General features: G+C 44.2%; 2 protein-coding genes across 5 annotated transcripts in view; both read left to right on the top strand.

The window, feature by feature from the left end:
* FASN (fatty acid synthase) overlaps nt 1–9,083 on the top strand; it is a 44,897-nt gene extending 35,814 nt beyond the window's left edge. The window contains exons 36-43 of the mRNA XM_055794362.1: nt 134–285; nt 567–809; nt 2,284–2,472; nt 3,001–3,228; nt 3,698–3,918; nt 4,496–4,594; nt 4,713–4,964; nt 6,040–9,083. Of these exons, the coding sequence (XP_055650337.1) occupies nt 134–285; nt 567–809; nt 2,284–2,472; nt 3,001–3,228; nt 3,698–3,918; nt 4,496–4,594; nt 4,713–4,964; nt 6,040–6,177 (1,522 nt within the window). The 3' untranslated portion in view covers nt 6,178–9,083. The remainder of the gene's footprint in view (nt 1–133; nt 286–566; nt 810–2,283; nt 2,473–3,000; nt 3,229–3,697; nt 3,919–4,495; nt 4,595–4,712; nt 4,965–6,039) is intronic.
* A 1,614-nt stretch (nt 9,084–10,697) lies between these two features.
* The window catches only part of DUS1L (dihydrouridine synthase 1 like), a 28,891-nt gene continuing 11,804 nt past the window's right edge, over nt 10,698–27,784 (top strand). The window contains exons 1-14 of one of the 4 annotated variants that reach the window (XR_008745527.1): nt 10,698–11,135; nt 13,433–13,541; nt 14,054–14,104; nt 15,839–15,951; nt 16,713–16,795; nt 16,968–17,071; nt 18,054–18,198; nt 18,827–18,923; nt 19,285–19,373; nt 20,117–20,283; nt 20,865–20,902; nt 23,607–23,682; nt 23,852–23,961; nt 25,826–25,949. Coding sequence is in view for 1 of the 4 variants with exons in the window: in XM_055794059.1 (XP_055650034.1) it covers nt 10,899–11,135; nt 13,433–13,541; nt 14,054–14,104; nt 15,839–15,951; nt 16,713–16,795; nt 16,968–17,071; nt 18,054–18,198; nt 18,827–18,923; nt 19,285–19,373; nt 20,117–20,283; nt 20,865–20,902; nt 23,607–23,682; nt 24,013–24,164 (1,461 nt within the window). In the remaining 3 variants the exon portion in view is untranslated. Of the gene's footprint in view, nt 11,136–13,432; nt 13,542–14,053; nt 14,105–15,838; nt 15,952–16,712; nt 16,796–16,967; nt 17,072–18,053; nt 18,199–18,826; nt 18,924–19,284; nt 19,374–20,116; nt 20,284–20,864; nt 20,903–23,606; nt 23,683–23,851; nt 23,962–24,012; nt 24,385–25,825; nt 25,950–27,784 lie in introns of those variants that run through there. The other 3 variants (XR_008745526.1, XR_008745528.1, XM_055794059.1) reach the window with 3 other exon arrangements.

Raw genomic sequence — 27,784 nt, 5'->3', positions numbered from 1 at the left:
ACAGATACAAACTGCTCTTACGGTCCCAGAGCTGATCAAACTTGGTCGTTTTAGTCTTGCAGTAGCCTTTCACAGTAACACATAATTCGCAGGTTTTTTCTGATGGGGTTTCTCTCTCCCGCTCTGCTCCAAGGGTGACTCGTAAGAAGTGTCCAGACCTGGACTATTTTGTTGTGTTCTCCTCTGTAAGCTGTGGAAGAGGAAATGCTGGGCAAAGTAATTACGGCTTTGCCAATTCTACCATGGAGCGTATCTGTGAGCAGCGACATCATGATGGACTCCCAGGTAAGATGACTTCACACACTGTGCAGAATAACCGGTCTTGCCAAACGTGCAGAGAAGAATCGGCTAACCAGAAATTTGTGTACTTGTCTGGAATGATAATGAATGTTGAAGGCTGTTTCCTCTCCTAGCTGTTACCCTGAGTCATTAATGTGTGAGTGAACGCTGACCATTTAGCAGTACAAAGGAAATACAGGCCTTCACTTCGCTGTTTAACTCTTCTGTTGCTGCCATGTGCTTTAGTTAGTTGCCTTGTATGTTCTTTCTTCTGATTTCTGCTCCAGGCCTGGCAATCCAGTGGGGAGCCATTGGTGATGTGGGCATCCTTCTGAAGACAATGGGCAACAAAGAGATTGTCGTGGGGGGAACCATTCCCCAGCAAATCAGCTCATGCCTGGAGGTGCTTGATACCTTCCTGAATCAACCTCATCCTGTCATGTCCAGTTTTGTCCTAGCAGAGAAGGTCTCTGTGAAAACTGAAGGAGGCAATCAACGGGATCTTGTAGAAGCTGTTGCTCACATCCTGGGTAAGTGCTCTCTGACAAGCACTGCTAGGCAGTGTCTACTGTCCCAGTGCCTTTGGAAAGCAGTGGTGCTGCCATAGGCACTCTGTTCAGCATCTCCTCCTGATTTCCTGTGGGGGGGTGGTGGTAGTGGGGGTAGTTTGGGTTTTTGTTTGTTTTTTTCCCCCTTTACACTGCTCCCTATCTCCAATAATTGATTTGTTTCTTCAGTATGGGCTTTTCTGCCTTGGTGTGTTTACATACAAGTGCACACACATAGACTTCAGTGTCTTGGGTTTTGGTTAGAGTGAGCTGGTGCCTTTCTCCAGCTGGAGAATCAACAGGAACGGCCCCCAAGAGCAAAAATCTGGAACAGCGCGTAACAGGGCAAATATGTGGCTGACTTTCCAAGTACTATTCCAACTTTAAAACGTTCACCTTAGGATGTCCCCATGCCACAAAAAGTAGCTTTTGTGTGCTTAGTGACTAACTAGCAGTGGATTTTCTTACCAGCTCTGTTTGTCATCCCATGTGAAATTTAACCATAGCTTAACTGTGTGTTACAAGAGGTGCTGTGTCCTGTCTTGTTTTGAATCTGTTTCCTTTTACCATTGTGTCCCCTGTTCTTGTGTTGAAAGTGTCAACTCTACTATGTCCCACTTCATTTGTCTCTTTGCAGACAGAAGTATCTACTGATCCTTCGTTTTCTACAAAAAGAGTTACTGATAAATTAAAGACAGTCTCCTGAGTATTACTTAAGGAATTGTGTGTGTGGTAACTGGTGGCAGACCTGACCTCAGAGAACAGATGTGGCTTTTAGAAGTCACAGGAAAGTGTCTAGAAAATTGTACCAGCTGTAGGGTTAGTTTGGAAGGAGAGCTTGTGTGAAGATGACAAAGGGATAAGCTGGTAAGAAGCCTGATGGTGGGAAGGGTGGCAACACCGGGGCAGCACAAGGTGGAGGAGGGAAGGAAGAGCTGTAGATGCAGGTGTTATTATGAGAGGGCTTTTACAGGTATGGAAAGGGTGAGTGACTTGAACAGTGTGAAGATTGAAGGGTAAGAGGCAATGAAGACTTGAGGAATTGCCTCTTCCTCTAACGTGATAGACTGTTTCATCTCGTAGCTGAGGATTAGTTACATTAGTTACATGCGGTCTAAGACCGCAGTTTCAGTTAGAGCCTCCAGTATGTGAAATTCCTTTAGCTGATTATTTTGGACTTGGTCTAGAGCTGAAGTGATGATGTTCTGGGACTTAGGTGTATCCCCCTGTCATAAAGGTGTGCACGTTTAACTTGTACTCTTAAGATTTGATTCAATATGACCAGATGTGTTGAAGAGGTGAATTCTGAAATCATTAGATGATCTTAAAAGGTAATTCCCCGTAGCTGCAGTTTATTTGGGTTTTAGGAGAAAGAAGAAAATTGAGAAGACTGCTGGAGTGTCTGGAGCTGAAAAGAAATTGGCCTTTTGTTAGTGTGCTTGGTTTTTTTTCTCAGGTGTCCGTGACGTGAGTAGTCTGAATGCGGAGAGTTCCTTGGCAGACTTGGGCTTGGATTCCTTGATGGGAGTGGAGGTGCGCCAGACACTGGAGAGAGACTATGACATCGTTATGACCATGAGAGAAATCAGACTCCTTACAATCAACAAACTGCATGAACTTTCTTCCAAGTCTGGGACAGCAGAGGGTATAGTGTCTGCATTAGGGTTGCTTCCAGTCACCTGAGTCCAAATAATTAAGCTCCCAATGTGTTGCTTTCATCTCTAGTGACATAAGCCTCTATCAGATCATGAAATAAGGTTACAGCTGAAAAGCTTTTCAGTGACAGACAAGTCACTGCAGTGCATTGGTGACTAGGACAGGCCCATCAGTTCTGGGGGCGGGATGTAAGAAAAAGTGTGAAAGTGGCTTTCTTGCCTAGCTAATACCTGCCTGCACGAGTACTCCTGTGCAGCTGTGTGCAGGGTTTTATTCAAGACCTTTTCCCTGTCAGAGGAATAAACCATGTAATGTCATGCTTATTGTAAGCTAAAAGCGCATGTGGTTGCTGCAGAGCAGCTGACAATAGGGAGATCTCTGTGTCTGTGCCCTGATGATTTAGTGAGCCAGTGGGCTTATCCAGAGCAGCCCTGAGGTTCTCCTTTAGGACTTGGGCTGCATGGCCATGACTGATCCTGAATCTAATTGTGTCTGTCTGGTGTGCTTTCCTTCAAAGAGATGAAGCCATCCCAACTGATGAAGACAGGCCTGGGTGAACCTCCAAAACTAGATTTGAACAACTTGTTGGTGAACCCAGAAGGGCCAACGGTCACCCGTCTCAATAATGTGCAGAGCAACGAGCGCCCTCTTTTCCTTGTTCACCCCATTGAAGGATCCATTGCAGTTTTCTACACTCTTGCCTCTAGACTTCATATGCCCTGCTATGGGCTCCAGTGCACAAAAGGTATCCCAGTTCTTTAGCATCTTGAATTCATAAACGTAACGTTCTGAGTTGTAGTTGCCTTGGACAGAGAGAGCTTTGTTTCTAGATTCTTAAACTCTGTGGATCAGCATCAGTACCTACAGTCTGCGCCAGGGTCATGTCAAAGATCCGCAGGTAATGAGAAGTACTGGGTTAGGCTGAAGAGCTTGTGTATGTGGAAACTGAACAACTGGATGTTGCTGTCAGTCAGAGGGCATGGAGTCCCTGCCATCTGATAAGCATGCAGGAGAAAAAAGGCATGCTGTTCTACCTGTCTTTGCAAAGCAGGAACATTCCTTGTCCAAAATGTAGTTGCTAACTATAATTGAGACACTTACCTTCAAAATAAACTGAATGTTTCCAGCAGGGTTGTTTCTGAGTTCATGAAAATGTAGTTGTCTCTGCTAGTGCCTTTTCACCGGGGTCTTTCTAACTTGCTTCCATGTTGTAGCTGCTCCCTTGGACAGCATACAGAGCCTAGCAGCCTACTACATCGACTGTATGAAACAGATACAGCCTGAAGGACCTTACCGCATTGCTGGATACTCTTTTGGTGCCTGTGTAGCCTTTGAGATGTGCTCCCAACTGCAAGTACAACAAAATGCTTCCCATGTACTCAACAGTCTGTTCCTCTTTGATGGGTCTCATTCCTTTGTGGCAGCATACACTCAGGTAAGAGATACAAAGAAAATCATCTGTCTGGGGCCCATCCTGTGTCATCAGGGCTCATGTTCTGGGAGCTTATTATTTTAGACATGAATTGTCAGAAAAGCTGACAAATGTTTCTTGACAGAGGATTTGGGAGACAGTTGCAGACAGTGGTTACTTAGTGATGGCTGAAGGGTGGAAGCATATGGGTGGGCGGTGGTCTTCATTAACTGGCAAGGGCTAGGACACAAATGTTGCTCTTTCTATGACAGATCATACTAATGTGTCTTCTGGAAGATCCTGGAGCCTGCAAGACAAGATCCTCATGTAGGGGTGCTAGGAAACCTTGCTTAAGCCTTCCTTTCCACTTTTGTTGTACTTTCTAGAGGATGCTAGGCTCTTGGCAATTGCCATCTGTGGATTTGCTTTTACATCTGCCCTCAAGGGATCTTCCTCCCCCACCCCAAGCTTCAGTCTGTCTTTTTTTCTTCCCCACCCCTCCCTTTTCCCAGTTCAGAGGCCTTTGTTATGTAATTTTTATATCTAATATTCAAGATCAGGCATATCCCTCTCATTCACATTTTATTCTTTTCTTTTCCAGAGCTACAGAGCCAAGCTGAGCCAAGGAAATGAGGCTGCATTGGAGACTGAAGCATTGTGTGTCTTTGTTCAGCAATTTACAGGCATTGAATACAATAAGGTAATGTTTCCTTTTTAAAATCTCTTTGTTGCACAAGAGGTGTGTGCATTTTTTGTTTGACGGAGACTGACTCTCAGATACTGAGACTAATGGGGGAAAAAAATTTTAATATTTCCAGCTGCTGGAGGTTCTTCTGCCCTTGAAAGATCTGGAGGCTCGTGTGAATGCTGCTGCAGACCTGATAACTCAAATATATACAAACATCAATCGTGAAGCACTCAGATTTGCTGCTGCTTCCTTTTACCATAAACTGAAGGCTGCTGACAAGTACATACCAGAGTCCAAGTATCATGGGAACGTGACGCTGATGCGGGCAAAGTCTCAGAGTGAATATGAAGAAGGTCTGGGTGGAGACTACAGACTCTCTGAGGTCAGTCTGAGATCCATTGGTGACTGTTCAGGTTCCCCTGATATCTGGGGGAGCAAAAGGAAAGCATGGAAAAAATCATCCTTACTGAGGGAGAAGGGACAAAACCTACCTAAAAGAAGTTACCATTCTATAGCTATTGTGCTCTAACAAGAACTAAAAGTCCCGGAAAGCAAATGAGTTGATTGGTTCCAGGCATTTTCTCAGGGCAGTAAGGGTCAGGAGAAGGTCTAGTCTCTATATTGGAATAAGTAAGCATTTTCTGTAGCTGATTCTTGCAGCTCTCTAGATAGACTTTAGATAATAAAGATGTCAAAAGGTAGTAACTTGACAGAAGTAACTTTTAGCCTCCTTCTTTCACTGTCTTTAGGGGTCTCCCTAAAGTTTGTCCACTGCATGAGGGCAGACTTCTGAAGAGCAAGAGTCAGCCCTCTGACAATAGAGGCGGCTTTTTCTTAGTTACCTTTTGTGGATCACTTAGAAGTTAGTATGTGGGTTTCTTGTTGGCCTAAAAAATGTTAGCCCCTGTTAACGTAAAAGGGTTAAGTGTCTTGCATTATGATACAGATACTAGGGAAAGGGAAGTGATTTTCAGAATTACCTTCCTGCTTCTGGCATCTCCTGTCCCTTAGGACTTTTAACTTACATTCATTATTGATACCAGGCTAACTTGTATGTTATTAAATTTACATAATGACCTTAAAGGAAGATTCATGGTGGTGGGGAAAAAAGATTAGGTGGAGGGGAGCATTATTTGGTTTTCTGAAGGGCTTGGAAGTAGCTACTGTATTGTTCATTCTTTGATATTGTAGGTAAATTCTGTTAGTATCAGGTTGGTTGGCTTCCTGCCAGGCTGTCAAACCTATCATGCTTTAGTAGTACACTGGTTCCAAATAATACCCTGCAGCTGGTCTGTGAAAATGTATCAGAGTAAAACTGGTGCTGTTATCAGCTGAATTTGATAGAGACAGTGGTGTAAACTATAAGTAACTTAAGACTGACAAATCCAAAACAGCTAGATGACCAGCTGGTTGTAAATTGTGAATGTAATTTTTATTTCTTACTTGTATTTATGCAGGTATGTGATGGGAAAGTATCTGTCCATATTGTTGAAGGCGATCACCGCACCTTATTGGAGGGAGATGGCGTTGAATCAATTATTGGGATCATCCACAGCTCACTGGCAGAGCCACGTGTCAGTGTCAGAGAGGGTTAACTTCTGATTACTGTCAATGGTGAAGAAAATGCCAACAACATTCCTTGTTATGACAGACCCCAAGGAACTCTTCCTGTTGTTCAACATCTCATCTGCTCTGCTGCCAGAACTGGGAAGTCTAGCTGAACTTCATTGGTCTTTTCTCTCTCTTCCTTGCTCATCTCTTCCTTTTCCACCTTGTATGGATTCTTTCTCCTCCTTCCCTTCCCATGCCTTGTTTTCCCCTCGTATCCCTGTCCATGTTATGCTAGTGCTGTGACTCTCACTGCACTGCTGTGAGCCCACTGATAGTTGCTTCCTACACCCTTGGCAGTATGAAATACTTAGGAGTAGATTTCTCGTGCTCAATATTGTTTTGTCTTAACAGTATTCCAAAGGGTATGTGATAGCACTTGTTGACCAAGCCCAGTGAGCGGAGAGAGGAACTGCAGCTGATTTCGGAGATACCTTTTGTCTGTGAAGAATCTGTCTGTAGTTAGGTCAGAAAGAGAATTCCATTGAGGCTTTTGTAACTATATTTTTTAATTTGATATATTCTAAGTATTTATTGTGTCAAACCAGAGACTTCTTACTTGGTTTTAATTTATCGTGGGTTATAGGAGAAAAGAATCATCCCTTTTTGAGGGGAAGGTTTATTCTACAAGGGGAAGTTGCACATTTGTTAAACCAAAGTGCATCTTTGGAACAGTCTGGTTTCTTTTGGTTTGGGTTGGTTTTTTTTCTTTCTGTTGCTCCCAGTTCCCTGCCCTGTTCAGAAAGGAAAAGGCAGAAGGGAGGGTTGTTGCCATCACCCACTCTTTTGAGGAGAAAGGGGGTGGAGGGGAAGTGTGGATGGTTTGGCAGATACGACTGTATTGGACAGGCTTAACTTGGGTGTGATAGAAACAAGCAAAGCTGTCCCTGGGCGAGTACTTTGTTTATATTTGTGCAAGGTTCTGTGCTCTGCTGTATCAGAACCTCAGTAAAGTATTAAGACTACTGCTTTACTTATTCTCTCCCACCTCCAGTCTCAACACCCAACCAGACATTTGGAATGGGGGCAGGAATAGAATTCCTGAAGGATAACTGAACAAATCCTCCTACCCTTGCTCTCCCATAACCAAAGCTCAGGCAAACCTATAAGCATCTGCCCAAAGCCCCTGTATATTTTGATTAGCACAGGCTTGCTTAAGCCTTGTGTATTTGTTTTCTTTCTCCATTCTTCCTTCCTCCATTTCTCTCAGTAATGAGACTGGAGAGCCCACGTAAGTTAGCCAAGTAATCAGTTTGATGGTATGATTTTAAGATACAGTACCTTTTTAAGGGAAACTTGCATAAAATTCAATTAAAAATTTCTTGCCTTTGCTATGCTGGATCTGTCCTTTCCAAAATCAGTAAATCCTTGCTACACTTATGATACAGAGGAGACCTGGGTAGCTCAAAGCACCGACTAGGAGGAGCTATTGTGCCTCTCAGAACTGCTGTAAAACCCCAGTTCTCTCCATCTTTATCCCCCAGTGAAGTATCCTGGTATTACAGGAGCATTCCAGTGACAGGAATGGGTGGTTCTTCACTGCAGGTTCTGACCTAGTGTCTTTTGCTTATACTACCCTCTGTTGATAGTGGCTGGGTTAACTGGTTTTAGCCTTATAAAGTATTTCTTTTGTGAAATCTGAAATAAAACCAACATAATGTCAGCTTAAAGCATTTCCAAAATAAGTCTTGTTGTTTTGGGTTTTTTTTAATACTTTTTGGTCTGAAGAGTGTCTCTTTTTTTTTTTTTTTTTCTCATTGGCTTTCCTAGTATTAAACACAATTGGTCACTGGTTGGCTTTTTGTCTTATTCTCTACCACCACTACTTAATCCTGTGTTTCATCTGGAATCTCTCATTTCTTGGTATAAAGCAAAAACTGCTGCTGGCATATCTGATTTGGAGTCTGTAAAAATAATAATAAAGAAGACTTACTATTCTGGAGCATGGCTTCTTGGTTGCCATGGTTTTGGTACCTTAGATACAACCAAACCACACACCCACAAGACTGAAGTGGAAACTCAAATTCTAATTCTGGCTCCATTGTTGCAGTTTTGGACAAGCCATTAATGTTACTGCCTCAGTTTCCCCGTCTGTAAAATGGGACTAATAGCATCTACCTCAAGGTTGTTGAGAGTGTTAGATAGGCAATGGGTATAAATGCTATTACATTGTTAGGTGTGATGACTAGGTGTTAGGTGGTAACAGAAGAAGGGAAGTGGGTAATGTGTGAGGGTGAGCTGCCTCACAGCGGCAAAGACTCCCATACTGGAGAGTGGCTATGTGAGCTGAGCTGGGCATATGTGCATACTGTGGGACTGCATTAGATCTACTGTATGCTATCCATGCACATCCTAGCATAGAATACTACATAAAACAAGTGTGGTCTGGTTGGTTGGTTTGGTTTAAATTTAACTACTGGCAGTTGTAGTGAGCATGAAAAAAAAAGTTGAAAGAATCCTACTTGCCTTGGTTGTATTAAAAAACGAGAAGGAAAAAGAAAGGGTTGATTAAACTTTAGCACAGAACTATTGTACCTGTTTGCTTAAACTGTTTAACAAGTCTGAATGGGCTATATTGAGGGAGCAAGGACTGATGCTGTTCCAGCGGTCAAAGCAGAAGTTGGACGAGTTCTCTGTGTAAACATAAATGTGCATGGTCTCATCTAAGCAAAACTTGAAGATCCTGGTTTAGTAATAAAAGTTCCTCAAGAATTACTTACAGCCTATATGCTCTCAATGTTCTTGTGGTTGTTATTTGAAAAGCAGAAGATAGTTTTGGTGTTTTTTTTTTCCCCATTAACTGTCTTAATTATGAGCTGCTGCCCTGTAACCCATTATGTAACTGGCTGCTGAATACAGTGTGCCAAAAATAAAAACCTTGTTAGTGCTGGTACTGGTTGTTGTTTCTCAGTAGTCCATCAGATAGACATAGGTAGAACAATAATACCATAATGCAAAATCAAATACTGCAGCTGCCTGTGTGAGAAGGCAAGGGCAGAAGCAAAGTCCTTCACATCTGCCCTTCCGTGTGAAACTGAAGTGGGAGTCGCTTGTCAATCACTGCTTTCCATCCTTCTGCTCAGCTAGCTCCTTAACAGCTTATCTGCACCATGCTGCTCTTAATCCTGAAACTGAAAAACACACTCCCCTGTTGGCCCTATAAACTTATTCAGGGTCACAAACTCACATTGCTGTTCTGAAATGGTGTGCAGTACATCTTACATCTGCAATACAGCCTTAATAGGAAGAGTAAGGTCATAAGGCACATAGCACACGGTCATCAGCATTACAGCTATTATTTTCTTTATTCTACTACCTTCCTGAGGGGAAAGAATATGTCAAGAGCTAAAAAAATAGAAGAAGGATCACAGTTTAACAGAATGGGTGACTTTAAACAGCACTACCAGACAGCAGAAATAGAGAAGCTTTCTGGTGCTGAGACAGAGGTCACGTAAAACCCAAAAGATTTAAGGTAGAATAGCAATAAATGAAGCAGGTGTTTGTTTCTCTTGTAGTTAGTTAAGTTACCATAAGTTAAGATCAGACACCTTGCTAGCAAATCAAGGTCAAAAGACGGAAGAAACTCAGTCTGGAGCAGTGGTGTAATTGGAAAGGGGAGTGTTGGCGGTGGGCTGGGCAGGCTGCTTGTTTCAAATGGCCCAGCTGGTGGTTTAGTCCTCTGGGAGGGCATGGGATATTGAAGAGAATCAGAAGAGCTTGAAACTTGGTACTCTTTCTTGCAACAGGGGTCATCACAGCCATGGGAGCTAGATTGCTGGGGCGGGGAAACGCCAGCTTTTACAGTGAGCTGGAGCTGTGACTGCTGCTAGGGGCCAGGCTCGCACAGGTCTGCTGAATGGCTGGACTGTACATGCAACCCTGCCTGCTGCTTGTGCATAGTAAGTTTTTCCATTTTAAAAAAAAAAGCCTAAGCCCCTATGACTTTTAAAGTCACGTCGATGCTCTGACCACAGCCGAGACAGAGGATTTTTGCCGTCCCGAGCGGCAGCGGCCGATGCAGAGGACCCCGCCCCGAGCGCGGCCCGGCGGCGACCAGGGCCTTTATGGAACAGCACGGCCCCTTCCCACCCCTCTGCCTTGCGTTGTACCGGCAGTCCCCTCGGTCCTGGCTCCCGGGCCACTCACCGGCCAGGGGATGGTGTGGGCGACCCGGAGCCCTCCCGGGGCCGGGGGAGCTCGGGGCCGGTTTGGCCGATGCTGCATAGGCCGCACGCCCCGGCTGGGGCCTCCTCTGCCGGCTGAGGCCCGTGGGGCGGCCCACGCACCGCGCCGTGTCCGTCGCATCGGCGCGGCGCGGGTCTGCAGGGCCTTGAACCGGGACTGGTGCGGGGGATGGGGGTCCGGGCACCCGCAGGCGCCGCGGAAGGAGCCTGTAACGTCCCAGTCCGAGGCCGCCGCCGCGGCGGGGAAGCGGGGGAGCGCGGCCTCCCCGTCCGCACGCCAGACCCGCCGCTGCCCGGCCACTCCCGCCCGCGGCCGCCGCCGGCCGCGCCGCGGTTTCCGGGGGGGGACGGTGCGCAGCTGCACCGCCGGGCCGGCCGGAGCGGGATGGCGGTGGCACCGTCCGGCCGCTCGGTGCCCCGCCAGGGCCTGGCCATCGCGCCCGCCTCCGGGCCTCAGGCGGCGGCTGGCAGCCCCGGGACGGCGGCGCGGGGCGTCGGATGCCGCGGCGCTGCGCGGGCGGGCGATGCCGAAGCTGCGCGGGGAGGCCTTCTGGAGGGAGACACTGCGGAGCGCCCACTACGTGGTGGCGCCCATGGTGGACCAGAGCGAGCTGGCCTGGAGGCTGCTGAGCCGCCGGCACGGTGCCCAGCTCTGCTACACGCCGATGCTACACGCCCAGGTCTTCCTCAGGGACGCCAACTACCGCCGCGAGAACCTCTACGGCGAGGCCTGTCCCGAGGACCGGCCGCTCATCGTGCAGGTGAGCGCTGGGACCCCCGGGGAGCGGCCCCGGCCCGGCCCGGTCAGCCCCGGCGGGGCAGCGGCGGCCGGGGGGAGCTCCCCGCTACCGGGTGGCGCTGCAGAGGCCCGACGGCAGTGCCAGCCGTGCCCGCCGCCGCCCCGTCCCGGTGAGCAAACCCGAGCGTTTCCACCTGCGCCAGGTGAGGTTTCCAAATGAGTTCAAGCTGGTCGACCTCACCTAGACTTTAAAGTGGTTATACGCAATGGCAGAAATCTCATTTTTTGCACCCAGGTACTGCTAGCAGTGCTTGGCTCATGAGGATAAGTGTGTTTTTCTGTCTATCCCTTGTCTGGCAAAGAGAATTTGGTGTCTTAACCGCAGGGGCCTGGGGCACTGGACTTCTCACAGAGTGTCAGTCCACTTTTTTTTGAGTCCCATCTTTTGAGATAGATGGCAGCTGCTCTTCTAGAGTCAGGGATTCTTCCAGGTCTGATACTACTCTGGGAGCACTGCAGCTGAGTAGTTTTCTAGAACCATGGGCTCAGTACTTAGCTATAGAAGAAGGAAGGTAAGACACACTTTTAAAACTTGCGTTGCTTCTGCTTCTTGAGTACAGTGTGAGGTTCAGGTACTTCCCTCCACTCGTCCCAAAGAGGGAGAGGAGCCTGTGGGGCTGGAGGATAATGCAGGGAAAGGCAGTTGGCACAAGCAGAGGAATGGTGTGGTTTCCACATGTGGAGCAGTGAAATGGATGAGGACTCTACCCTCAAAGAGATGGTCTCCCCTGGCAGAGGGGAGAGATGAGAGAAGTCTGTGAATACGATTGGCTTGAAGATGACAAATGGGATACGAGTGTTAAGTGCAGTGATAGTTATAAACTGCAGAATTCATTACTGTGGGATGTACTGGATACTGAAAGATTACAAGAGTTAGAAAGCAAATGGAGAAGAACTCTAGTGAGGGTCATTAGGTGCAGGAAACGCCACTTCTGCTTTCAGAGGCCTTGAAGATGCTTTGCAGCTTCTGCTGTGCCCTAGATATCTGATGTTGACTGTTGTTAGAGGAGGATGACATAGACTGTCTCAGTAAGACATAGTCTGTCTCGGTACAGCTTTGTGTGTTCTCCTTTTTCCGTGGGAGGTAGTTTCTTTTGCACAGAAAAATAGAGGTAGCAGAAATTTAAATAGTCTTAGAAAGCTATTGAGTCTTTTGAACACAGATCTTCAGTAAGCTGTGTGTTCTGGGTGAGCCTGCCTGAAGAGCCTGAGTTTCTGTGAGCTTGCTGTGTTACCCTTCATCCTGCTGGCTACTAGCACAGAACTAACTAGATTAATCTTTGGATTGACCCAGTACTGCAGTCATTACTGAGTTCTGCAGTGTTTCTGGGTAGGCTTGGGGTTTGGTCACAGACTCTTGGAAATAGAATCTGAGTCCAGCCTGCTCCAAGGGCTTTGTTTACTATGTAAAAATCCTCACTGATGGGGCTTGGTTGGAGGCTCACTATTGTTTCAGTCATCTCAGAGAAAGCAGATGCCTTTTTCTGGATTTAGTTGGTGTCAGCCATTATGAATGTGGTGCTCTAGGGTTTAAGTAACACCACCTGCTCGCATGTTTAAGTCCGTATTATTTAAAAAATGTGAGGGAGTTGGTTTTGTTAATATGAATTTTAGAAAATCTGTTCAAAAACATAAATGAGAAGAATAGACTGACTCTGTCCTCTTCAACAAAGCAGTATCATATTAACCTAATTCTTCTTAATAAATTGATTTTTGCACTGGCCTTTAAATATAATATTAATTATATTTAAGACTGAGTGTTTGACTAACAGCCCAATGTGTCTATTTCACACTCCACTAATGTGAATCCATTTTAGAGGCAGTGGTTCTTACTGGTATATACAAAGTTTAAATTGTCTGAGGACCCAGAGACAGCACAGGTAATTCTTCTGCACTGCCTTTGTGTATTAAAAAGCTACAGCTGTTTGTTCTACAGGGGATTCTAAGAGTTGTTCCCTCTTATTCTTGGGTACTACATGTAAAATACAAATATTTCTTTGCCTCTTGAATGCTCATCTTTCTCATTTTATTATTTGAAGGCTGGGGATCTTTAGCTGGTGTTGTTTAGCTTTTTTTTTTGTTTAGCTTTTGCTTGTTGGTTTTGGGAGTTTTTTGAGAAATGATGTTTGCTCTTATTAATGGTGCATATTATGCCTGTTTTCTGTAGCAAGCAGTTGTGTCATAACGATGTCATAATGTGTTGTCAGTACTTGAAGGAAAACACTGCCTGATTATTCCACTTTTCTTTGTCTTTCTCAGTTCTGTGCCAATGACCCTGAAGTGTTTGTCCAAGCAGCACTGTTGGCTCAGGATTATTGTGATGCCATAGACCTAAATTTGGGTTGCCCCCAAATGATTGCAAAGAGAGGTGCGTGTGAATAGGAACCCTGACTAAACAGAGAAATAGCATGTTTCAAGTGTGAATGCTGACAGTAAAACATCAGGAGGACCAAATTAAGCCTTGGAGGGGGGAGCGGGGGCTGCAGTGCTGGTGAAGTCAGACTTAGTTACGCGAACAAGTAATGCTTTGTAGTACCTAAAGCAAAAATTAGATACACTAATAACTAATTCCAAATTCTCTTGAGTGGCAGTTCTTGTGTCTAGAATATCCTTCAGAAGAAGTATTTTTAGCTGTCAGTGGCAATGTACCAGCCTTTGGGAGTAGCAGTGAAAGTAGGGTGTGGGGATTCATTGTTTATCCTGTAAATCTGGGGTGGCATGGGCAACAGAATGATCCAACTCTCCCAGTTTGGGCAGGACAGAGCAACTCTGTTTCTGTCAGTGAGGCATGACTGTCTGGATCTTTGTATGTGAACGTTTATGAAAGCTGTATAATTCAGAATCTTCTGTACAAGTCTGTCGTATGCTTTTTTATTATAGGTCACTATGGAGCATTTCTGCAAGAGGAGTGGGATCTTCTTCAGAGAATGAGTAAGTCTTTAGAAAGGCCTCACTTCAGAGAGGTTTCACTTTGAGAGGGAATGGGATGAAGTCATCGTTGAGAGGAGGTTTAGGGATTTTGGGGGAAAGGAGGTGCAGCATGTTTCTTTGAGGAGGGTTGTGTTTGGGTTGTTTTTTTTTCTTACTGTATTCCAGTGGCACCCTCAAGATACTTGGTGGTATCCCACTACAGACTCATGCTAGATCTGCTCAAAGGCTGCAGTACCTGCAACAGACTGCAGGTGAAAGGGGGTCAATTAAGTCCTAATCTAATGATGGTTTAGTGGCTCTCCAGCTCTAGAAACACTAGAACTTGCAGTGCCTTACTTCTTCACTTTGAAGTTCTCGGGTGCCGGGAGTTATGTTCCTGCTTGAAGCCACAGTTGCCCTTTTCTGAACAACTCAGCATACTCTTCCTGTCCACACCACAGCAAGTTACACCTCCCTTCTCCAAATTTGTGTAGGATGTTTTCAGACTATTGGTAGCAGTTGTGAATAGTATCGTGGTTTTTTTTAAGATATACATTTAGAACTGATTTAAAAAGCAAGGGCTTGGTTGTGGTGTGGAGCTGAGAATGTGCATTCACCCCACTTCAAAGGAAGTGTCTGAACCATGAAGTTAGAGAGTCTGTTTGCGTTCCCTGTGGTCCAGGGAATCTTGAATTATGTTTGGCACAAAGACACTGCTGAGAACCTGGAAAGGTAGACAGTGCTTCCCTGCCCAGCACATAATGTGGTTGTTAGGGTGCTCTTAGGAGTGAAAGATGCAAATCGGGACAGCCTCAAGGTGAGAAGGGAGCCCAGATCATCTAGTTGGGCGAGAACCCAGGCTGTCTAGTAAGAGAGTTGTCTTACTAGGCTGTTGTCTAAAAAGAGAGCAAAGCTTCCTCTTCCTCCTTCTCCCCCAGCCTCATTTAAAATGATGGAGTACTGTTTTCTGCTTGCACCTGTATACACCTTGTTTGCTCCTTTGAAAGTGTGATAGGAGCTACCTATCATTATTGCTTCTAGGATTTGGATTAGAAGACAGCAGGAACTTCCTACATTATACATCCAGGCTCTGGAAGAGAAAAGAATTTCAGGCATGCTATTGCTCAGTGTTTTCCTGTTGGCTGTCTTTGTTAGCTCTCTTTTTAGTAGTTTTCCAATTCTATGCACTGTGTAAAGACTGGGAGTTTAACATGTTCTAGATTTCACCCTGACTCTGTAACCTACATTTACTACTTAACTGGGTCCACAGCCTACCTCAGTTGATAAGCCTCTGCTTGCCATGACAAGACTGTACTTGTCATGGTTATTTGGGTGATAATTTGGAAAGAAGCAAAGCATCTTTTGTAGGAAAGGTGGACAAGTGAGTGTTAATGTTGTTGGCAGAGTAGGAGAGTACAATAGCCTGTGTCGAAAGTAAACCTGTTTCAATGATTAAGATTTGAGGGGGGTTGGTCCTTGAAAGTGAAGGTTTGATGCACTGCAAATATTAGGGCTATTAAATGCTGACTATTTTATGCCTTATTAGAATGTGGATTTTGTGCTTCATCTTTTACTGTTACTTGATTAACCTATGCAATAAGGATTGCAGAGGACATTGCTGATTGTTTAAGCTGTGAGAACTGCATAGCATTAACTTTTCAGGCTTTTTCCAAACCCAGTATCAGATCTTGAGGAGAGCAGGCACTTTTCATAGCATTGTGCAGCCCACTTACCTGTCTTTTCAATCTTTCCCAGTTTTACTGGCTAACGAGAAGCTCTCTGTTCCCATCACATGCAAAATCCGCGTTTTCCCAGAAATTGACAAGACAGTGAAGTATGCACAGATGCTGGAGAAAGCTGGCTGCCAGGTAAGGAGGCAGCTGCTCCCTGTACTGTTGCATTGGACACATGTCTCTGTAAAGCATCTGATGACCAGATCCTGGTATACTGTGGAGGTGAATAGGCTACATTGTTTTACAGACACAGAAAAAGGGATGCAGAGAGATTGTGTGTATCTGCAATCATAGGCAGCAGTTTAATAGTATGATATGGAAGATAACGTGATTTCAGAGTCTTTCTTGTAATCAGTGCATGGTGCAGCATCCTTCACTGTGGTTGAGCATCTCAGTCTAACATAGTGCTGCAAGAGGCAGTGTGAATGTGTGAAACCCACAGGGCTATAGAAAAAAACAGTATCAAAGATGACCACCACTAGTGAAGAAATAGGCAGCCTTCTAGGATTTAACTCCAGCTAAACTGGAAGAGACAGTCTGTAGTTAGAGCTAGTGCAGACAGTATTCAGGCCTTCTGCTGAGGACCAAGCCAGATCAATGTATCACAAATTCCAAAGTGAGTCACAAATGTGAGCCAATGCAATAAGAGATCTGTATGTTCTCCCAAAACACAATCTTGTCATGCTGTGGAATAGCAAGCTGAAAGAAGCCCAAAACCATGCCATGGTAGGTGAGCTGCTGGTATCTTCCTGTGATACCAAAGTCCCTGCACTGTTGAAATAACAGTGGGAATTCAGTGACATCCATGAAGTGTATGGGGTCAAAGGAAATTTTTGTCAGTGGATTTGTTCCAGTGGTTCATACACATGGAAAGTAAATGTAACTTTCTGCTCTAGCTGTTGACTGTGCACGGCCGTACTAAAGAACAGAAAGGACCACTTGCTGGTGTGGCATCTTGGGAGCACATTCAAGCTGTCAGGTTAGTGAGCAGTACCAATCTTTGTGGATTTCTGCTAACATGCTGTGAAGGTAGATTTTAAGTGGAGTGTGCAGCGGCATTGAAGAGCAAACAGACCTGTATGAGAGGAGTAGAATTTCTGGGTTGACTCTTAACTCTCATTTTTATGCATCTGTTTTGTTCACTGGTATAGAAAAGCTGTAAGCATTCCTGTCTTTGCAAATGGAAACATCCAGTGTCTCAGTGATGTGGAAGAATGTATCCGTAAGACAGGAGTGCACGGTGTCATGAGTGCAGGTAAAGAAAATGAACTTTTACTTAAAATATATGAAAATACCAACAGTTTCTTACTCTCCTAGCAGCCCCATATACATTTATTAAAAGCTTATGTCAGACTGACTTGAAACAACAGCTTTGATTGAAAGCTGAGTAGCCATTCTCTGTCCTCATATACTGGCCATCTCTTACCAGGACCAGGCATTACTTAAGATTTGTAAGAATTGTTATGTTGGACTTGTAGTATCATTGAGTGGACAGCTCAAATCTAATTATTTGACAAAGGCGTATGGGACTCCTGTTGTCCTGGAATATTTTCATGACATCTATTAATCAATGGAATGTTTTTCGAATAGATCTTGCAGCAGTAAGTGTGTCCGCTAATTAGTATTCCTGCACATGGTTCATGTGGAATGGGACAAGAAAGAATTGGCATAACTTCCTACAGGAAGAGCTAGGATAGACATCAGAAGAAGCTTCCAATCACTCGCACAGTTAAAGCAATGAAACATTTTTTTGGGGGGGGGGGAGGGGATTGTAGAGTCTTATTTTTAGAGAATACTTGTTAACAAAAGCCTTGTGAAGCTAGTAGAGAAAAGCATAGTGAGAAGCAGTGTCTGTAAACTTAAACCAGAAACTGTGATTACAGACATAAGGTAAGACACCCATTGCCCAAGTATTTAACTATTAGGCAACAAAAGCAGCGATTTATCTATTTATTAATTTTTTTACTGTCTTGTGTCAAGATTGGATGCCTTTCTGACAAATGTGCTTTAGTTAGATATGAGCTGTTTGGCTCAATTAAGAATTGTATAGTGAAATATAGTATCCTGAGATCAGGCTAGAGTTCAGTGGACCCCGTGTTCCTCTTTGTGAGTACATGGGTTATGTGTCTGTGTCAGGCTGGTAGAATCATAACAGAGCTGATAAGTTCCAGAGCCTAGATTTTGTTTTCTGTTTCAATCCTGAAATGAAAGTTTGAGTATTTCTTTTCATTCCCTAGAAGGTAATCTTCATAACCCAGCTTTGTTTGAGGGCCGAAACCCATTGGTGTGGGAGATGGCTGAGGAGTATCTGGAGATAGTGCAGAAGTACCCTTGTCCATTGTCTTATGTTAGGGCTCATCTCTTCAAGCTCTGGCATCACACGTGAGTATCTCCAGAGAACTCTTAATGTTTTCAGGGCTCATCCTGCTAAGCAAGTATCTGACTTTTCTGGACAAGGATTTGTTTGGCCAGAATTAGTATGCCACAAGTTTTCTTTTCTGGACCTGGCTGGAGAGAATGCGGGCTGAGGCCTTTACCCTTCACTGTTTATCTGGGAAACAGGGCATGGGGAATTAATAAGTTACCACAGGATAAGCTAGGGTGGGAGCTCACAGCACGTCAGCTACTATGTAGTAATTGCCCATATGCACACATGCACTTCATGGCAAACATGAGTTAACGAACTCCTTGTTCATTGTGAGGCAAGCTGTCTTGCATTTATTGTGGAGTAAGAGCATGGCCATGGGCAGTTACTGAGGAGCAGCTGATGCGCTGTACATTCATGTTAGCTTATCTCAAAGTACCTTGGTTGTGTGCCAGGTATTTCTTTGGAAAAGAGGAGCAGGTATGTGTGCTTTTCTGTGGACTTACAAGAAAGAAGATAAGCTTCTACCAAAGGCAAGTGCAGCAAGAAACATCTATAAAAAGCTTTTATAAAGACATTTTTAGTTGATCTCCTCAGTCTAGCAATAATGAATAAATCTGATTTGATGTTTGGGATTTGCCTCAGGCTTCAAGTTTACCAGCAGCTGCGTGAAGAATTAGCAAAAGTCAAGACTCTAGAGGGCATTGTAGATGTCAACAGGGAGCTGAAACTGCGATGCCAGGTACCAAGATGGGCTCTAATCTCCCAGAACAATACTGTCCATGCTTGATGGGAACTTGCCATGTATGTCATGCAGTTGATGTCTATTAATCACTTCATGGGAACTTTGTGGCTTACCAACCTTGATATTGGTAGTTTACTACAGTAGCAGCCTCCTAAGCCTGAATGGCTTTACGTGGGAGAAAGCTGATTTAGAAGTTAGAAATCTGCTTCAGTTCATCTGTCTTAGAGGTTTTTTGCCTATAGTTAACTGTCAGTAACTGTTAGTTTAAATTCCAGTTTGTGGTGTCCTGGAGTTTGAGGTATTATTTGGAGTATTTCCTGAGAACTCCAAGAAAACTGACTGTAACTCTGTGCTGCAGGAAGAAATGGCTAATCAGAAGGAAGGAGAAAAGCCAAAAGAAGGGTTGCCTTTTTTCCACTGGATCTGTCAGCCATACATCAGGCCAGGGTGAGTTACTTTAACATGGACAGATACCTGTGGGCCTTTCCCACCTATAGTATCAGTACAGAGCCATCCAGCCCTGTTTAGGAGTTTACATTCATTTGAAAATAAGTGAAGACTTCTTTCCTGGTTATTGCTTTGTCATGGAGATGTTGCTTATTATATTCATCTCCTTTAGATCCTCCTCAGATTTTTCTCTCTCTGGAAAGTAAAACCCAAGAATTCCATTGCAGATCAGAAAGAGAACCTGATGTGCAAGAAATATGCTTCCTGACAGTACTTTATTGTTATATGTAGCACAAATGTTGCTGGTAACTGCCCAGGGTAGCAAAGATGGGAAATAAATTGTATTCTGTAAAGGATGCATGTGTTGTATGGACAGCCTTTTCAGATAGGTTATTCCCTTTCTGTTGTGAAAATTGGGCTGAAGAAGAGAACGAGGGTGTCAAGATTGATATTTAAGTAAAACCTGGGAATAATGGGTTAACAGGTGCCTAACTAATTTAACTGACCAACTTTCATTGACTTTCCAACCAATATATCTGACAGCGTGTCTGTTATTAGCAGCCAATGTCAACCAAAATGTTAGGTTTTTCTGTTCCACTTCTCTAAGGGCAATGACACTTCCTTGTAATTTAGCCATGATGTAAAAGTTTACAGTTTACCTGGATTTCTGTAAACCAGAATAGTGGCCAGGGAGCACCTGCTTCCTCCCTTCAGCCAACCTACAATGATATTCACTGTTTCAGGCCAAAGGAGAGATGTAAGGAGAATGGAGCCAGTGGGACTGAAAAAGGCGTGCGAGGGAAACGTGCTCTGGAAGAGGAGGAAGATGGAAATTCTGAGCTTCTGTCAAAGAATAAACAAAAAAAGAAGTTAAGAAATCCAAATAAAAGCTTTGATCCATCTTTAAAACGTAAGTTACATTTATTGGCATAAATGCATGGAAAGTTGCTGATACCACATTTGACATAAATTGCCACTATTTGTTTTCCTCATTCGTGTAGTTGTAGAAACCTCTTTAAAAAGAGGGGGGATTATTGGGAAATTTCAGTAGTGGGCAATGTGATTCAAATTAACTTAATTAGTAAAGAAAGGATCAAAGTAGTAGGTCACTGATCCACTATAAGCATCTTTTTAAGATCAAAATGCTTTACAGACTAAATTGTAGATGTCACTAGTATTTGAAATTGAAATTTCCTAAGCATTTCAAGCAGATGTCCTCCTCTTTTACACTTGGCTTGAGGATTAAAATTTTCTGTTTGGATTTAGCTTAGAGGCACTTCATAACATCACAGTATCTTTACCTTTGCACTGTTCTTTGAGGTACTGTATTTTTGTTTCAAAAAGAGTCTCTCTCTGGCTAGAAAAGACCCAAGCTTTGTCTAAGCCTGGGTTTTTGTGGGGTTTTTTTGTTGCTTTGGAGGTTTTTTTTTTATTTTTCCACATAAAAATAGCATTGCTGAAATCAGGTCTCTGTTTCTTTCTCTTTTCCAGCCAAATATGCAAAATGTGATCAGTGTGGGAACCCTAAGGTAAGTCAGTGCCAGTGTCCATTAAAGTATTTCCATTAAATGGAAATTAAATGACCATGTAGTGGTCAATGGCTCAATGGAGATGATCAGTCAATGATGGAGATCAGTGACGAGTGGTGTCTGTTGGGTCTGTAGTGGGACCAGTATGGTTTACTACCTTCATCAATGACCTAGCGGGATCAAGTGCACCCTCAGCAAGCTCACAGAGGACACAAAGCTGAGTGGTGCAGTTGACATGCCTGAGGGACAGGAAGCCATTCAGAGGGATCTGGACAAGCTCGAGAAGTGGGCCACTGTGAACCTTATGAGGTTCAACAAAACCAAGCGCAAGGTCCTGCATGTGGGTCAGGGCAGCCCCAGTATCAGTACAGATTGGGGTACAAAGGGCTTGAGAGCAGCCCTGCGGAGAAGGGCTTGGGGGTCCTGGTGGGTGAAAAGCAAGACGTGAGCTGGCAATGAGGGCTCGCAGCCCAGAAAACCCGCTGCAACCTGGGCTGCATCGAAAGCAGCGTGGCCAGCAGTTCAACGGAGGGAATTCTGCCCCTCTGCTCTGCTCTGGTGAGACCCCCCTGTCAGAGCAGTGTGTCTGGCTCTGGAGTCTTCAGCACAGGCAAGACACGGACCTGTTGGAGTGGGTCCAGAGGAAGCCACAACAGTGATCAGAGGGCTGGAGCCCCTATTCTATGAGGACAAGCTGAGAGAGTTGGCATTGTTCAGCCTGGGGAAGCGATGGCTCCGGGGAGACCGTATTGCAGCCTTTCAGTACTTGAAGGGGCCTTATATGAAAGACAAATGTTTTGAGCAGGGCCTGTTGGCCATACTTGGGCAAAAGCCTCTTAACTATTAACTGTAACCAATCTTTGAGGTGAAGGTGCTGCATAAGAATCACTAACATGAGGTTCTTTGAGATCATTTGCCTGCCTTTCCAAAAAAAATGTGCCGTCTTACTGCTGCTGAGGGTATTTATTGCCAAGACAGTTGAGTAAGCTAGATGAACTTCCTGAGATCTCTTGGAAACAAATCTCCAAACTTCCAGTGATTTCACATGTATATTCTACTGTGAAATTAAAAGCAAAATCCCTCTTTACTGGGGTTAGTGGGGGTGGTGGTTTTCTGCAAGAATTCAGAATCTGAGTAACTGGCGTGGTGATTGGTGTACTAATAGAAATACTTTAAACAGCATCGCAGTATAGTCTGTACTGAGCATTGAGCAGCAATCTGCAGCTCTCTTTTTTTGTTGGGTTTGGATCTCTGCCCTGAATCAGAACAAGCTTGAGTACCTAGTCGTTCTCAGCTCTAGTTCTGCTAGCAGATTAACACCAACTTTCATCATTAGCAATGTTAAACAAGGCAGCTCTTTTCCAGGTTGTGTATAGCATATATATTTGACAATTTATATATGAAACTTTAAATATTTGATATTTGAAGAGAGTTCATTGGGGTTTTTTTATTAGGGTTTTTTTGGTTTCTATTGGGGAACACAACTGTTTCCTTGACAGGGAGATATTACTGAGCTCAGTGAGCAGAGTGTGTTTATTGCTGGTAATATATACCTGTACACACAGACATACAAGCAGCGTGTAAGATGCAAGGAGTAATTTTTGTGTTGTAGCTGAAAGATCAGCATTACAGCTATGGGGTGGGGAGACAGGGACACAGCATGTGGTGTTGCTCTCTTTTGTAACACTTGCAGCACCTTAGAAATAGGCTGGGGCTCCGTTTGGAGCTGCAGTTACAGAAGAAAATATTTTTCTTGCTGTGTTCATTATTGGGAAAACGGAGCATTCACCTGGCTGGCTTTCAAAGCCCTCCTGTTTCATACCTAATCCAGGTGACACAGCTTGGTGTGTCAACCATGCTGGCTGAAGGTGGGCTTAGTCTCTCTCTTGTTTTGCTCTTGCATCATTGTGATGTTGCAGGCAGCCCTTGAAATCTTGTGCCTGGGCCTATATTTTATTTTTTTTATTTTCCAAGCTAAGCTATGTCGTAGAATGGGGAGAGAACAAAAAGAAGCAAAAAAAAAAAAAAAAATTCAGCCAAGGACTCCCTAAACATGAAGGATTTTTTAATTGGGCTGGAGGGAGACATGCCTAACAAAACTCTGCTTCTCCAGATCGCGAAGCATGTGTGAGCCAAAGCACCACAGACACCCAGTACAGTATAGCCAAGTTGTCAGCTCTCCCAAGGCTCAAATGCTGCTGTCCACTAAGGGTCTTATATTGTATTTTAATATATATTCAGGTATATTTTATGCTGCAAGTAGGGAAGTAATTGCTGTGGTAACATTTGTTTTAGGCATAGTTACAGATGATCACAAGCATGTCAGGCACTGTTTCACATACTGCTTTTGCAGAGAACTACAGCACACTCACACTTGTTCCAGAGCACTTACGGCACTTGCCTGCTTGTGTTGTGTAACTTGGGCTGCCCCACAGATTACTGATGTGCAGAAGTGGAATGTGGAATTTGTTTGCTTGTTTGCAGTTTTTGTTCTCAATGTACAGTTGATAGCTGGGGCTCCCCCCGCCATGTGCCATCAACTCTGTCATCTTCATTAGACCAAGGTGTGACTGCCTAATCTACGAGTTCATGGGGCTTTTTTTCTGTAGGTCTGAATGTGCAGAGCTGTATTGTTGCTTATTATAGTAAAAAATAATTCAATTTTCACCAATACAAGCTTCTTTACACCCCAATTCCAACCCAGGGCAGTAAATGTGTATTTAACATGTGCCGAGGATGCTGTAAGAAACAAGCATTCAAGGAGACAGCAGACTGTCCAGGTGAGTGCAGCTCTCCTCACAAGCCACTGAGCAAATGTCTCATCTCCCATGTATATTCAGTACCTTAATCTTTGGTTTAGGGGGGAGTGTGTGTTAAATTCAACTTACACAGCTATCTCAAACTTCATAGTACATTTTTAAAATCTGCTTTTCCTTCTATGTATGGTAGTTCTTCTGCTTCCAAACCCTTGGGATGCATAGTTTCCAGCCTATGAGGACCCCTTCTTTGTAACTAAGGAATAAGCTGTTCTGTTTACCAGTGCGGTCATCTCATTTCAGGTTCGTGTTTTGTTTTGTTCCCCCCCCCCCCCCCCATCCTTGCTTCTTCAGGTCATGGATTACTTTTTAAGACCAAATATGAAAAATCCCTTTCCTGGCAGAGTAGTCAAAGAGTAACTCAAAACCCAGAGATCAGTCGGAGAGGAGATGTAGATGTGGGGGACACTGCTGTACTGAAGGAGGCTGGTGACAGTGCAGTGTGAAGCTTTGGAAGTGAATAGTTAAAGAGCTCCTGCCAGGCCTCTGCTTCCCTGGGCCAAAGAACATGCCATCTCCAGCTCACCATCAGCTGTGTGAACTTGTTCCACAGGTTTATTTTAAGTTCTGGAAAAGTTTTATTTAAGTAAAAAGCTGCTTACTCAGGGAATTACCTGCATTTGAAATAAAAAGGATGCAATTAAATTTCTCATGCTGTGTTTTCAAGACTGACAGTGCTGCATTTTTGGGTGGGGGGCAACCTGTAGAAGCTGCCATCACAATCAGCCTCTTGTATGTTCATTAACCCTTTATGTCCTGTTTTTAATACTGGGGAAACAATTTCTTGTATTAGAACAGCCTTCTGGTACACTAAAAATAGGGATGTCAAAGACTTCTCTAATAGAAAACGTCATGTTTCTCTGAGTTTCAGTAGGCCATGTTTTCAACGCAGGAAGCAATCTACAGCACTTTGAAAAAGTGAATGTAAAACTATAAGCTTTTGCTATAACCACATGGTTAATACACAATTATTTGTTTTAACACAGTATGACAAAGCTTTACAGTCTTCCATGAGCCAAAGGTTGGGGGAAAATGGAAACTCTTATTTTAATAGAGGGTTGTCTGAATTTATATGCCAAGTTAGAACCAAGTTCACGAACCTCTCCCTTGACAAAGACTTGTACTTAATTATATCATCATTCTTTCTCCTTCCCACCTGATATATTCTGTGAGCCATGTCAAAACCACATGCAGGTTTACACATGCAAGACCCCTGCCTGGCTTTTACCCTCTTCCCTGTGGGCTTTGTGTGTCTCCTAAGCACTCAGTCAGTGTAGCTTGCCAGCATACAGTATGCTGTACAGAATGCCAGCAGCAAAAAAGAAAAAAAAAATAATCAATCAATCAGCACTGGTATGCAGCTGTTCAATAGACTGAAGAAATGGAAGCCAAGCCACCCCAGGCTTAAGCTAGAACAAATAAAAGTTTAGCTCGCTTTGACAATTTACCTCCCTCTGGCATTTACTTCACTGCATGCTTAGTGACTGTGCTGCAGAGCATGCGGCTGTTCCCTGCAGAGGACCTGTGCTGCAGCCTGCCCTGGCCCCTTAGCACCATGAGGGCAGCAGGTCTCTTCACACTGCCTTGTCACATGGAGCCTGCTGAGGGGAGCAAGGTGATGATGCACTGTGGGGCCAGTACAACAGTCTGGCTGTGCCTAGTCTGGCAAAGCTAGCATGTTGTGAACAAGCCCTGTGTAGGACCAAAGCCTTTAACTCTAAAATTAGCAGGTCTTTTAAACTACTGTTCCTCCAAAGGGAATGGAGGCAGCAGGGGGAAGCTCAGGGGGTGGGGGGAAATGAGTAGGAGAAGGAAGAAACAGCAGTTATGTGCCTGGGTCCTGAGGAACCACTCCAGCCCATCTAAGCCGGCTTGCCTGCTACTGAGAGCCAGGTCTGAGGGCTGTGGGTCCCAGCTGTGGCACTGCCCAAGCACCTGCTTCCAGCCCACCAAACCACTGCTTCACACAGGAAGATGTGGCACATGCTTAGAAGCGCGGTCTGCTTGCTAGACTACACCAGCCTGTTTTAAGCCAGTAAGTTTGCCTCCATGGAGGCAGGTTTTATTCATAACTGGTCTTAATTATATTTTTTTTAATTTATTCCAGGCTGGTGCATAGCCCAACGTTTTTCTAACAGCCTACTGTAGCACTGTACTGGCAGTAACAAGAAACTATGTTGTGGTCTAGCTGTCAGTTTTATAATGAAATAAAGCAAGCAAAATGCCAACACCATGTCTAGCAAGGTGACCATCTTATAGTATGTAATGTATTCTGAGTGGATACTCCGTGTTACCACTTTCTGGTCTATAGTTCTGACCCACTGATGGTTTGAGGGTTTGCTGGGCGAAGGGCTGCTTCATTTCACAAGCAAAACAGCTTATCCTATTTCAGCTGGTGCTATGTGTTCTTGCATTCAGCCTGTGCAACACAACACCTACAGACTGGCGCCGATTTGGTGTACCTTGCCCAAATGTAAAATAAAAATAGATCATTTGGCATCAATGCTGGACATGGTATAGCTGTTTTGAGCACAACTGGGAGGACAGGAGCCAGAACACTTTTATATTCTTTCCTTGATGCCTCATCTGGCTGACATTTATTTTCCTAGAATCCCAATGGCAGATATTCCCTTTTGGAAGTTACGCTGGGTCTGAAAGGAAATGAGCAGGAAGCCCAGCACAGCAGGTGTGCATAAAGCGCTGGCAAGGTGTCTTCTCAGTGCATAAGGGCTCTTGCCATGGAAAAGAAAGATTACTGAACTGTAATAAATCATAACCCAAAAGTGCCCCCACAGTCAGGAAACCATGCATTTCTGAAAATAGGGAAGACCTTTCCCTGCCCCACCCCCAATCAAGAGAGGGGCTCAAGACTTTTTTTTTTTTTTTAATGACAGAAACACAGCATTTTAAGGAATCGGGAGATAACAGCATGCCCTGATTATTTTATAAACAACTTTTAACATGTTTGTTTTGATGGCTCAATAACCAATCCCCATGTGTGTGTCTGTGTGTGTGCATGCATACAGATGTACACATGCACCCTTGAGCCCTGGCAAGATCATTTCCTAACCTGCATTACAAACTATGCTATAGTTTACAGTCATAAGCTCATACACGGACTGGAACAGCATGCTCACAAAACACCCGTAACTACTAGTAGCTGTAGACTTACTTAATCCATGGAGAAATGTTCTCAAAGCATTAATAACAGAGAGCCCATGAGCAAGATTAACAGATCACTAAGCGGAGCACCATATGTGAAGCAGAGGCTGTGGCCTGCCCTTACATCAATCACCCTTGTGCTCACTTTCTCCCATTCTGAGTTCACCATTTCCATGCTGTTTCTTCAGGCACCCTCCCTGTCACATGACCACCTGCATCTTAATTTGTCCATTTTTGGCCATTTGTCTACATGTAGCTAGCTTCTATCTCGCCATTCCCATTAATTCACACCAAGTCCTCTAGAAGGGCCACAAGAGGCAAGAACTTCATACTCATTTGGAGGCCAGACTCAAATGCTGCCTAACATCTAGCTATGGCTTTCTACAGATAATGACAATAAAAGTAGTTCAAACTCTCGTACTGAGTCTTCCCATTTCATTTGCTTGCTACTTTAACAAAATATTTTCCATGATGTTCTCGGAATAGCATCTTCCAACTTTAATCAGCTTGTTAACCAAGACTTTCATCAGCTTTCATAATTTCTAACCACCCTTGTATTCAGATCAAGTTTAGACGCTAAGCTGGGTAGGTGTTACTCTAGCTCACCTTGTGAATTGGAACTAGCACAGAAACCGAGGGGGAGGAAAAGGGTGTGGCATTTACCAAACAGTCCAGTGATTAGTGTGGGAGAACCAAGTTTACAAATGCTTCTCTGCCTTATTTAAAGATGGAAGCTTGAAACCACATCTCCTGCCTCCTGCGGAAACAGACCACTTCTTCCCTTGCACTGGCATACACTTTAAAACTGTCAAATAATTCAGAGTTCCCTGGTCTGTTTGAAAAGCTCCTCCTCTAATGAAAAGCTAGATGTTCATTACCATGGAATTTCAGACTGCTTACCTGA

This window comes from Falco peregrinus, chromosome 2 (genome assembly GCF_023634155.1).
Source record: "Falco peregrinus isolate bFalPer1 chromosome 2, bFalPer1.pri, whole genome shotgun sequence".
NCBI lineage: Eukaryota > Metazoa > Chordata > Aves > Falconiformes > Falconidae > Falco > Falco peregrinus.
Note: the sequence above shows the minus strand (reverse complement) of the source record. Positions and strands in the feature narration are given on the sequence as shown.